Source organism: Onychomys torridus, chromosome 18 (assembly GCF_903995425.1).
Source record: "Onychomys torridus chromosome 18, mOncTor1.1, whole genome shotgun sequence".
Classification (NCBI taxonomy): domain Eukaryota; kingdom Metazoa; phylum Chordata; class Mammalia; order Rodentia; family Cricetidae; genus Onychomys; species Onychomys torridus.
Window position 1 is genome coordinate 4577742 of NC_050460.1, and position 13445 is coordinate 4591186.

The 13445-nt window shown below is 43.0% G+C and overlaps 1 protein-coding gene across 1 annotated transcript in view; it reads right to left on the reverse strand.

Annotated features, from left to right (window-relative positions):
* Positions 1-13445, reverse strand: part of Kif6 (kinesin family member 6) — a 304808-nt gene that overhangs the window by 228564 nt on the left and 62799 nt on the right. Inside the window, exon 6 of the mRNA XM_036168128.1 lies at positions 5365-5494. Coding sequence (XP_036024021.1) covers positions 5365-5494 — 130 coding nt within the window. The remainder of the gene's footprint in view (positions 1-5364; positions 5495-13445) is intronic.

Below are 13445 nucleotides of genomic sequence, written 5' to 3' on the forward strand. Positions count from 1 at the left end.
AAAATGTGTGTAAAGTGTCTACTTCACATGGTAAGTCTACTGGATGGCGTGACTATGACCACTGATTTATCAAAGAAAAAATACAGGAAACACAGAAAAGATGAGCTCATTAAACAGATATTAATGGATTAACACTAGAACTGGACTGTGTGGGACTTCAGGCCTTCATGAGAGTCTTAGTCAATAAATCCCCCAGCAAGCAATAGGAAAGACTGGTGAGCCTGTGAGTGGGACCTGGCAGGTACATTTCACTAAGGACATTCCTTAAATCTTTTAAAAATGGTCAGAAATTCTGTAGAGAGTCAACTAAAAAAACCTGTGTGTAAGTGTGTGTGTGTGTATGGTGTGTGTGTATGGTGTGTGTATATATTGTATGTGTGTGCATGTGTGTGTGTATGGTGTGTGTGTATGGTATGTGTGTGCGTGTATGGTGTGTATGTATGGTATGTATGTGTGTATAGTGTGTATGCATGTGTGTATGTGTGTTGTGTGTGTAGTGTATGCATATATGGTGTGCGAATGGTGTGTGTCTGTCTGTAGTGTGTGTATACAGTACGTATGTATCTATAGTGTGTGTATATATGTATATATGGTGTGTATATATGGTATATGTGTATTGTGTATGGTGTGTATATATGGTGTGTATTGTGTGTGTATGTGTGTGTGTATGTATGGTGTGTGTGTGTACAGTGTGTGTATATGCACAGTGTGTGTGTATAGTGTGTGTGTGTGTGTGTGTGTGTGTGTGTGTGTGTGTGTGTGTGTATTGAGGCCCAAAACTGATGCTGAATGCAATCCTCAGTCACTCTCCACTTCATTTCCTACAGCCATATTTCTTACTAACCCCTGTCATCAGTTCCCCCAATTCCAGCTATTAAAGCTAAACAGCTCGCTCTGGGGATCCTACCTCCACCTCCTGAGTGCTGGGTTACAGGCAGCCTTCATACCTGTCCGGCTTTTTCCTAGTTCTTGGGATCTGAATTCCTGTTCTCACACTTTCGTGCCAGGTGCTCCATCTCCTGAGCTGCCTCCCCAGCCCCATAGGGACTAAATTTAATGCATAACTCAGAAGTAACAAATGGTCAAGCTTTCAAACTCTTAGAGGCCACGGTGAAAGAGGGTCAAAGCTTTTCCAGAACTCACTGAAGACAGAACAATGCTGCCACAAGCAGAGTCACCCTTGAGGAAGGCCAGCCTGAGGCTGGGCATTCAGAACTGCTTCTCCTTCCCATGAGCCCTTCTGTACTCCACATCCCCTGGCTCGTTGTCATTAAACCTGCGTACAGACAGTCAGATTCTCCAAGTCTTTCCTCATCCAGATGCACTCATTTTTAATCTGCCTTTAGTCCACAAGCTTCAGTTATTGGAAACAGTAAGTGTGGCCCAGATGACCTCATAGCAAACACACTGAAGCACTGAAACACAAACCGGAACAGGAAACAGAGTGAGATGCTCGGAGAAGAAGACTTAGGAGAACTTTCTTCCAGGAAAGAATCAATTCAGAAGTCCTTAAGTGCATATGTCACCTAAACTCAGCCTACATAAGGTGATCAGTGTCTAAAACAACCCCGTTAGAAGATAACTGGCTGGGGAGAAGGCTCAGAGCGTGTGGTTGCTTGAATGAAAATTGCTCATATATTTGAAATGACAATGCTTAGTCACCAGTGGTTAGAATTGCTTGTGAAGGATTTGGCCTGCCTCATGATTGTTGTCTCAAGATGTGAGCTCTCAGATAACTGCTCCAGCGCCATGCCTAACTGCCGGCTCCCATGCTCCCCACCATGATGGTCATGGACTCTAGCCCTCTGAAACCATGAGCCCCAAATGAAATGCTTTCTTCTGTAAGTTGCATTGGTGCTTTGCCACTGAAATAGAAAATTAACTAAGACAACAGGTAAAGTGCTTTTCTCACAAGTATGAGGGGCAGGTAGGGACAGCTTGCCTATACACCAAGCACTCAAAAGGTGGAGATAGGGACCTCTGAACCAAGCTAGTTATCCAAACTTGCCAAATGGTGAGCTCTGGCTTCAGGCAGGAGCTCCTGCCTCAGTACACTACTATATATAATTAGGAAGAGACCTAATATAACCTCTGGCTTTCATCTGTGTGTGTGAACACATACACATGCACACCACACACATACACACACACACACACACACACACACACACACACACAAATTAGTAGAAAAATGTAAACAACACTAAGGGCCCCATCCATGATAAGATGTCAACAGCATGCTTCCAGGGTCTGAGTCTGGGTCTATCACTTCCATGTCTCGGGAGAGTGCATTCCAGAGGTGAGCACCAGCAGAAAAGACATCATTCAATGGAGACTTTCTCTGACTAGCTAGATTCCCACCTTCCACTCGCCATCAGCAACAATATGAAATATGATGTCTGAAAGGATGATTTAAAAGAAAGTCCCAGGGCTGGAGAGATGGTTCAGTGGTTAAAGGCACTGGCTGTTCCTCCAGAGGACCTAGGTTTGAGCCACAGGGCAGCTCTCATAACCATCTGTAACTCCAGCTCCAGGGAATTTGGCTTCCCTGGGCACCAGGTGTCCACACGGTGCACAGACACATGCAGGCAAAAGAGTCATACACATAGAATAATTTTTATAAAAATGAAAAAGGAAGTCACTATGATAGCTGTAAATACCCAGCAGAGACCTGTTCCCACACCACCAACTGCACCACCACCATCACCACCACCACCATCATCACATTTTACACTATATCCACTCCTTTCAGTTAGGTGTGACTGAATGGTGCCTCATGACCCACATGACCCTCCAACCCTCATCAGTAACCAATTAAGGTTTGGGTCAATCCTGACTGCTGCTTGAGGTCTCAGACAAAACAAAGAAACCCAGTTGTAGTTAGAGTTTTCCTGCCTGGCCCAGTCAGGACAAATCTCTCTTACCCGCCAGTCCCACAGTTGCTCAAACCCAACCAAGAAAGCACACAGAAACTTACATTGTTTACAAAGTGTATGGCTGTGGCAGGCTTTTTGTTATCTACTTTTTTATCTTAAATTAACCCATTTCTGCTTATCTATACTTTGCCACATGGCTTGTGGCTTACCAGTGTCTTTACATGTTGCTTCTCCTGGCGGCGGCTGGAGGTGTCTCTCTCCAGTCTTCTACTTCCCAGAATTCTCTTTTCTCTTGTCCCACCTATACTTCCTGCCTGGCCACTGGCTAATCAGAACTTTATTTACACAGAGCGATATCCACAGCACTTCCCCTTTTCTTTTTTTTTTTTAGGAAGGTTTTAACTTTTATATAGTACAATTACATATAACAAAACAATTATCAAGCAAAAATCATAGTTACAATATTAAAGAAGATATCCTATCTATCTTATATTTGTGAATCTAAGGTTTTATATCTAACTTATCTTTTATCATAACTGAGGAAATAATAACTATCTAGTCTTCAACCACATCAAAGACCTCAGAAGGATATAATATTACCTGAGAACTGGGAGAAGGATGTGAGCACTTTTCGGGAGTCTTGCAGGGTAGACAGAGACAGCTGGCAGCCTGGACAGTCACCTAATGTTCCTTTGTAAAGTTGGGGCATCTGTCTTTAGCCCACAAGGGCTAGAGTCTCTTGGTCACTTCTCTCAGTGTCCTGTAGAATGTCTGGCAGTTTCCTCTGTGAAGCAGGAACCTGAAGGACCATTTTGTCAAGCAAAGTTCAGTGGTCACCTTTCTATGGGTCCTGCATGTCCAGGTGATCGAGCAGTCCAGGCAAGAACAGTTTCTTGCCCAAATGGCTATTTTTGCCAAGGTGAAGATAAACTCCATATGAAGTGTCTTCAATGCCCATCCTCCTCTCTGAAGTAAATTGGTGCTGCCAGAAGCAGACATGTCTCATAGTCCAGAAAGTCTAAATTTTAAAATTATTTTAAATGCCATATTCTGTAGGTCTTTGAAGTGTTTGAAGATTACCTATCTATCTGAAATATCTCTATGTATATCTAGAAGACTTAACTAACATGGCTACGAGTATGATTATCATAGATAACTAATCATTCATTAATCTATTTTTAATTATCCATTTCAATTTAAAATGAGCTATACAAACATAATACCTTAAACACGAAATAAAGCCCCACGTTGGGCGCCAATTGTAGATGTATCCTGCTTGTTAAATAAGAAACACAGAGCCAGTTGCAGAGTTAAAAACCATGAGGTCAGAGCCAAAGCGGAAAACCTTACCCTTCACTGCTTCTGCGGTTCCCTCTGGCGGAGAGGAGGAACCACAGAAACAGTGAAGGGTAAGGTTTTCCGCTTTGGCTCGGACCTCATGGTTTTTAACTCTGCAACTGGCTCTGTGTTTCTTATTTAACAAGCAGGATACATCTACATCCAGTTCAATCTGAACATCAGATAAGCAAAGGATGCTTTTTAGTATAAGTGTGTCTAAATGTGTCCTGGGACATACAACTTCCTGTGTTTCACGGGATTCTCTGAGTGTTTTACAAATACATGAGGACATAAATACATGCCACTAGACTGACAATCTGAGTAGGAAGAATGAACTGTGCCTTATGGTTTTCAATTTCAAAATTATGCATCTTAAAATTAAGATGTTTTATGGGTTGTCATTGATTAGACAGAAAACAGTCTGTATTAAATTGAAAAACAGAAAAGTGAAAAGACAGACAATGTGGCATAGTAGAAAGCAGAGGGCTGGGAACAAGGAGGTCGAGGTGTCTGTCCTTGCTCACTGAACCTGACCTTAAACAGACTGCTGTGGAGGAGGGGATTTCCACAATGTGAAGCAAAACTAGAGACCTTTCAATGTAGTGTATTTTCCAGCTTCCTATCTTACACCAAAATAAAGAACAGACATTTCAAGAGTGGGAGTGGGGTGTGGTGGGATCCCGACAAAAAGGAACTAGGCAGGAAGGGTTTGTTTTAGCTCACAGTCACAGGTCACATCCATCAACATGGGAAAGTCACGGTGGCAGGAGCTTGAGATGGCTGGTCACATCACACTCAGTCAGGAGAAGGAGAAATAAATGCTCATCTGCTCCTGTTTGCTTGTGCTCAGCCTAGGGAATGGTGCCACCCACAGTGGGCTGGGTCTTACCCTACTGGGGCCACCGGCAAACCCAATGCAGACAACCCCTCACTGAGACTCTCTTCCGAAGTGATTCTATGCTGTCTCAAATCAACATTTAAAACTAACCACCATACTAGGTGACCCAGGGAAGATCTCATTTCTACGGATCCAGGTTTCTTAGTCTGCAATATGAGATTCAGACAATATCATTTGAGGATCTTTGCAGCCTCCAGATTCTATTGTGTCTGACAATTCTGGAAAAGTCACTTGAGGAGATATGCCTGTTACCTCTGCAATCATCCTGTTGGTGTCCCCCAAGAAGAGCAAGTTCAAAGCTTCCTCCTCGGTTGTTGCCTGATGAAGAGACAGGTTTTTCAGGTGAATGTTCTGATCAGGATCCTCCAATGTTGTCACTTTCCTAGGGGAAAAAGGAAGTGAGAGAACAAGGTGCTGCAGAGAAGAATTGGAAATGTTGCAGCAATCACATGTTTCACAACCATCTAGTATGAACAAAACACAGGAGACACGAGACACCTCTGAATTATCACTCAAAACTGACACCCCCGTACAGTGCTTTCAAATAGCCCTGAGCTGGAAAAAATATATCAACCACCCAATTGAGAGCTGCCCATCACTAAAATCTCCAGGTCATTAAATTATCGTAAAACACATATTTTATTGAGTTAACTAGAAACCTGCTAACTTTCTACCTCTGTATCAAGAAATGAAGTGATGCCATTTCTTGGTGGGGGGGTCATAATCCAGATCTCATCATTTGGTCTTATCATGCCCAATGTACCTGACATCCTAAAGCACAGTCAGTTTGCACAGGGTGAAAACCGGGGTAGCCATCATCCCTCTTGGAGGGATTCTCTTGGATTTTTCTCATCAAGGCATGAAAAACACTGTCAAAAACTTTATAATAAAGATGAGCTTTTCCACCAAATCAATTTCTAGGTTCTAGTCTCTTTCCTTCTATGCTATCTTGCACCAGAGGTTTAGCCATGGAATCTTACCTCCTACTACAGCTACCCTAGGGTCTCCCAGAGCCAGCCTGTTCCCTTCCATCCCTGCTCCCAGAGCCAGCAGTTAACATTCTCTCCAGGGCCTTTCCAGGCTTCTTGCAGCAAACACGGTTGAGAAAACTTCCAACTCTACTCCAAAGACCTGCAGATTGGATTCTTCAAGTGGCTATGAGTTCCCTTCCAAGAGAATGCATTGTTCACAGGGTCTGCCAAAGGCCATCTCTGTGTGAGTTTCACTTGCTCCAAACTTTATAATTCGTGGCATTGGAAAGGCTGGTACCATCTGGGATACTTCCTCTTTAAAGGAAAAGCAAGTGGACATGCCATTTCCTCACCATAAAACCTTACTTACTGGCAACAAGGTTGATAAACATACCCCACGTAGATAGGGCTGAGCAGTAAAATTTTTTGTTCTTGGCACTTTGACCAATTATGCCTCTATGCACCAACTGCTAGCCACTGCAAAAGGATGGGTACCTATAGACCTGAGAGAATGCTCACATTTATGGGTATCAACATGAATGTTCAAAAGACAATTTCACAGCATGGCCATTTAGCAAATTAACAATATAGTACCAGGCAGGAATTTCCCTCCTGAGGAACAGGCCTCAAGTCCAATCTGAAAGTGTTTAGGTAGCCATAACTGTCGTGCCACTATGTGTCTGTGGGCACACCTTGTCTAGGAGGTTGGCATTGTGTCATGTGGGGTCCAACCCTGAGTAAGGCCACTGAAGACTCTTCCACCCCAACGCCTGCAGAGCACCTTTAGACATTATGGAAACTAGTAGCAGGGAGGAAGTTTCCTAGTCAGTTGGAGGCTGGTTTCGCTATGTCCTGCAAGCAAAGTGTGTGATGTCATCAGCAATAGGGTCTTACATCCAAGAGGGCATACACAGCACTAATTAGACTTAGTGGGTTATTAAAAAAAAAAAGACATGAAGTTTGGAGGGTGACACATTGGGGAAAAATGGAGGAGTTGGAGGAAGGAAATCCAGGATGTAGTTTACATTCTACAGATGTATGAAATTCTCAAGAATAAAGAAAAGTTATTTTTTAAATAAAATATATGAATGAGGAAAAAACTTATTTAGGATAAAGTTACCTTTTAAATGAAGATTTTTAAAATACTATAATTAATTTTTTTTCTATTTTGCAAGGAAATTTCTGGCCTTTTTTAATGCAATTTGTGGGCACTTAAAATACTAGCAGTAAGAAAAAGTAACCTGCCCAGCACATCTGCAGGCAGTGTGTCCCTGGAGGTGGACTCCATTCCTGCAGATGACTTGACTCCTTTTCATCCCCTTCAATAACACCCACAAGATGGAAAAACTCCCTTCTTTAGTAAAAACAAGTACAACTTATTTATTTTTTAAATATGAGTTATAAGTGAACTTATTAAAAATGCTTGAAAGGTCTGAAGGCTCTTATAATTGACATAGATGAGCAGTGTTATAATTGACATAGATAAGCGGTGTTATGATTGACATAGATGAGCGGTGTTATGATCGACATTGATGAGCTGTGTTATAATCGACATAGATGAGTGGTGTTATAATTGACATAGATGAGCTGTGTTATAATTGACATAGATGAGCTATGTTCTATTTTGAGCAGATTCCTTTATGCCTTAGATTTTGCCTCTGACCAGCTCAATATACTTTGGCTAAGTTTAACCTCTAGGGACACAGAATGCAAAATTCTCTCTAAATTCCAGATTTCACCAGGAAGATGAGAGGCATTAAGTAATATTTGAAGATGGAGTCAGAAAATAAATGATGAGATGGTATAATATTTAAAGTGCAAAGTGAGAGAATTCAAGCAGCTAGCATGAGTGAAACAATTCTCCATCTCTAAGGTGCTTGCCTATAATGAAAGAAGGACAAACATGGAGATCGGAAACACTCCTTCCCTGCAAGAACCCAGAAGGGGGATGCCAGAGAAGGGAGGCAATGAAACTCACCTTCACTCTAGCCATAACCAGATCCTCGCCCTAACTCTTACCACAGCCCTAACAATAGCCTTGAATAGCCACACCACTAATCCTAGCCCTAAACTGAACCCTAAATCTGACCCTAGCCCTAACTCTAGCACTCACTGGAGCCCTGACGGGAATCCTAACTCTAGCCCTAAACCTCCTGCCCATAACCACAAAGAGCAGGGGCCACACCCACTGAACATCACCTTCTCCCCGGGCATCTGCACTGCCTCATTTAACCCAGCAGTTCTCACAGGGGTTTCTGATTTGAATAGTCCTGGTGCTCTCTGTAGATCAGAGTTTCTCAAAGCTCTGGGTAACTGGTGTATGGACCCGTGTTGAAAACTAAGGGTCCCAGTCCCTTAAAGGTGGCTACAGCCTGAGGCTGATTTTGGCCTGCTTGGCTTTACTTCCCAGCCAGTTCCATCTGGCTCCAAGGGGAAAGTTACTGATCTCTGACCATGGCTGAGCATGGGGACAAGCCACACCCATGCATGGGCAAAGCAACTTAACTGTTGAAAAGTCCAACCATCTGAGACAGGCAAGCATGGGACAATCTGTCATGGGACCCCCATTTATTTTTAGGCTATGCACACTCCCTTTTGGTAATAATGCATTTGAAGCACAGTTCCTTTACCTGCACACACATACCTCTGTGCACACACACCTCTGTGCACACACACACCTCCCCAGAAAACACACTTAGCAACCTCAGAACTCCGTGACAGCTCACTGGGATCCAGCTACATGTCCCCCCATCTGAACAGCAGTATAAGCTTCCCCACCCCTGGATATTAACAGATTTAGAGAGTGTATCCAAGTGTATCTGGGTATGAAGGACAAACCGGCTGATCTTTCCTGACTATTTTGAGGTGTGGGTAAAACAAAAGGCAAAACTGCTTCTTCTAGTCACCTTCTAGGGGATCCTCATTTTACCATCTTATTCCTATACACAATAGAACACGCATATGATTAAAAAACAGGTGGTGGTGATGCACACCAATAATTGAGAGGCAGAGGCAGGTGGATCTCTGTGAGTTCAAGGCCAGCCTGGTCTACAGAGGAAGATCCAGGACAGGCACCAAAACTACACAAAGAAACCCTGTCTTGAAAAAACAAAACAAACAAACAAACAAACAAACAAACAAAAAACTGGATGCACTCAAGAAAGTACTGCCCAATAAGGAAAATGATTATAGAACCTAATCTGTCAATCAAAATAGAGACTCCTATCATTATACTCCTACATATCCTCTTTCTTCTCTTGAACCTCAGAAAGAGGAGCCCCAAACAGGAATTGGGGCCCTTGAGTGTCCTCACCCATGTGGCCCACTATCAGTTTTGACAGTGTCTCTCTACAATCTGCCTTACTGCTTTGCTAAGAACAAAGTTCCCTTGCTTGTAAAGCAAATCCGAGCGAGCCCTAATTTTCAATTCTTTGGATAAAAGGCCAAGAACCTGAAATGCCCAGACCCTGGCTGGTCATCAGTAATACATTCTTCCATAGGAAGTTTCTACTGGTCATGCAGCCAGTAGGTAACACCCCGGCCGGCCTCCCTCCCTCCCTCCCTCCCTCCCTCCCTGCCTCCCTCCCTCCCTCCCTCCCTCCATCCCTTGGACATGAGGCACACAGTCTCCCTGGAGCTCTCACTGCCAGCCTGTCAGCCCCAGGCCCTCTCAGGCTCTGGAAGCCCTGCCCTGGCTCTTGCCCTGGCTCCTGCCCTGGCTACTCCCTCTTACCCAGGATGCTCATCGGGAGGGAAATGAGAATGTTCTCAACTCTCCTACTGCTGGCATTATTGTAAAGGGGAGATTTGGGGAAATAAAGATCAGTGGTAAACATTTCTCATCAATGTGCTTCCTTCCCCAGCTCGCTTGCGCGCTCTCGCTCCCTCTCCCTCTCCCTCTCTCTCTCTCTCTCTCTCTCTCTCTCTCTCTCTCTCTCTCCTTCTCACACCACTGCCATTATTTCTTCAGACTTCTGCTCATTCCTTGGTTCTGACTACAATTTTTACAGGCTTGCGAGAGGACTGTATTAGTGTTTCTTAAATAAACATTCTACTTCCAGGATGGAAACCCACCAGTCTATTTATTTGATTGCTTTGAGTGGGCCTGTGAATAGTTTCCCTACAAACTGTTTCTAAAATGTTTAGATTTCAAGCAAAAGTCACTGATCATTCTGAGTTGGACACCTAAGTGGAAAAGTTCTGCTAAGTATACCCAGCCTGCTTAATGATGGGGAAGCAACAAGCTTTGTGTTTTCTCTATAAACAGAATCTTCCATTTGGCTGCTCAGTAGGAATTTGTAGGCTCACCATAACTTACTGGAAGGCCTGTGAAGAACAATAGCTAAGGTCTGGCTTTCAATAATGGAAGCCATCAATGAAAGAAAGGTCCCTGCGCCACACCCTCCCCACCTCCACAGCATTCCAGCACCATCCACATGCTTGACGGAAATTTCCCAGAAGTTACTGCCATGAATATAGATCCTCAGTTTCATGGTATAGACAAGGGCTACCATGTGATTTCCTCTTCTTTTTAATGTCGACTTGTGTATGTTTCATTCAGTCATGCAGGCTGTGTACTGCACAATGGCACTGTGGCCAAGGAGCGCACTGCCATCATGACTTTGCATAGCTTTTTAGGATGAGAGTCTATGAGAGATCTGTGCAGTGTCATTTAGCTAAGATTTCAATACTGGATGCTGGAGTCTACTGACTCTTTTTGTTGTTTTTTTAAAGCTTTATGTGATGTGCTTGTGCCCACAGAGGCCACAAGGGGGCATCGGATGCCCTAGAGCTGGAGTTAGAGACATTTGTGAGCCACCCAACATGGGTGCTTGGATCTGAATTCTGGTCCTCTGATGGTAAGCATTCAGCTACTGAGCTTTCTCTCCAGCCTGTGATTCTTTTACAGTAATAGTCATGAAAATCATCACCATCTTAAATGGTATGCTTTCTATTTAGGAATACTAAAATTAACTAAAGCAAGGTGACCATTTCTGCACAGCTAAGACCAACAGTTGTCCTATTTTGCCTTGGGAGACACATTTAAACTCTAACGACATTCTCATTATAGCATGTGACATGAGGTGCTTTCAAAAACAATTTCTATTTTCACTTTAAATTACTTAAATATAGAAATAGACTGAAGACATACATGTATATTTGTGTGCATATCTATATATAAACATATGGATAATTTAAAAAACAAACCTTTTATTTTAAGATAATTGTAGATTCATATCAGCTGCTAGGAATAATTAAAAAAAAAAAAACAGCCTACAAAATCCAGAGCCCAATGTTTTTGCTATGAGAACATCTTTTCTTTGATTTGTCTGTGTGTTTGTGCGCCACGTGTGTGCAGGCACCTGCAGAGGCCAGACGAGGGCACTGGATTTACTTGAACGGGAGTTTCAGGTGCTTGTGAGATGCCATGGCTGCAGAGCAGTCAGCCCATGCTCTTAATCACTGAGCTGTCCCCTCCGGTCCCTCCACTGAGAATGTCTAGGAAACCATTAACACGTCACATGTGGGACAATGGTATTGAGAGTGCCCATTATGCTGTGCTCATGTGGGAATATGAACATTCACCCTCTGCAGCTTTGTACTGCCTGCAAACCTTGGTGTATACCCAGCAGAACAATCTTCAACCACACCAGCCGTCTGTGCTGTTCTTACACAGACATCTGCACCCTCTACCTGACAACTCCTGTTTTCTACTGGCCTGTTCGGTTTCTATCATTCTGGCACCCAAAGAACTTTGCAGAGATGGAATTAGGCAGCGTAAGTGAGGTTTCCTGGGGAACCTCATCCCAGCTGCTGGGATGTTTCGTTTCTTTCTGTTACTGATGGATGTTTTCTGCCTTATCAAACCAGGGGTCTCTCTTTGTGCTGTGAATTCTCTGGGTCCCCTGTGACCACATCAGGTAATTGTATAGACTAGTTCCACACTCAGGATTCCTCTGTTGATTTCCCTCAAGCTCTGACAAACATGATCCTATTACTATCTATATTTGTGCCTTTACCAGAATGTCAGCTAGATGGACATGCAGGCTTTCTTAGTGACTTTTGTGCTGGCAATACACCTTTAAGCTCCTTCTGTTACCTAAGTAGTTTCCTTTGTGTCAACACTGTATGGATGTACCATTGTTTATGTCTCATCCTGTTGAGGAAAATCATGGCTACTCTCAGCTTGGGGCAAGTAGGAATGAGGTTGCTCTTTCTACTCCTGAACAGGTTTTTGTGTGAATCTAAGTTTTCAGCTCATTGGGGTAAATATCTGGGCACATGATTGCTATGCTGTGTGATGGGTGTTTGGTTTGATAAGATGCTTCCAGTTGGTCTCACAGATGTAACCACACCATTCTGCATTACCACCAACAGTGAGAACTTTCACTGTTCTACAGCCTCACCAGCCTTTGGTAATGCCAGACTCTGGGATGTTAGTCATTCTCCCAGGTACACAGTGGCCCCTCACTGTTGTTTTCTTTAATTACAGATGGTGCTGAGCTCATTTGCATCTGCTAACTTCTCATTTAGCCATTAGAGACATGGCTGGGGAGATCTTTGTCCAAGCCATCCATTGCTTTATCCTTTCTGCCTTTTATTGCATATTCTGCATATAAATCCATTTTACAGCTTATCATTTTATGTGTATTTGTGTTTTGCCTGCACATATGTATATATAACACAAGCATGTAGCAATGTGGAGACCAGAAGATGCCAGATTCCCATGAGTTACTGATGGTTGTGAGCAGACACATGGGAGCTGGGAATTGAACTTGGTTCCTCTGGAAGAGCAGCCAGGGCTCTCAGCACTGAGCATCTCTCCAGCTCTAGATACAAACTCTGTATATAGGTGTTTGCGGTCATCTCTCTGAGCACATGCCTTTTTTACCTATTCTTTTAAAACAGAACAACAAAAATTATTTTAATGAAGATCAACTTATCAGTATTTTTTTTTCTTTCATGGATCATGCTTTTGGTGTTATATCTAAATATTCATAACCCAGGTTTGTCTAGCTTTCCTTCTATGTTATCCTCCAGATTTTTATTTCTGAACTGTATGTTTAGGTCTATGACAGATTTCATTAATTTTTGTAGTGGCAATATGTGCGTATGTTTATTTAAAAATTTTTATTATTGATTTATGTAGGTGCATGTCTTAGTGTGTCTATGTGCATGTGCACTGAGTTTTCCTCTCACCTGAATTAGCAGTGTCACACTGCAATGAAAGACAAGCCACCAAAGGACAGTCACTCAAGACTATAGCATTTTTAGCAGCAACCAGACCAGCATTGGCCAGTCACTATTAAATCTCAAGCATGCTCAGGGATTCAGAGGACACAGAGAATGCATGCTCAGGGA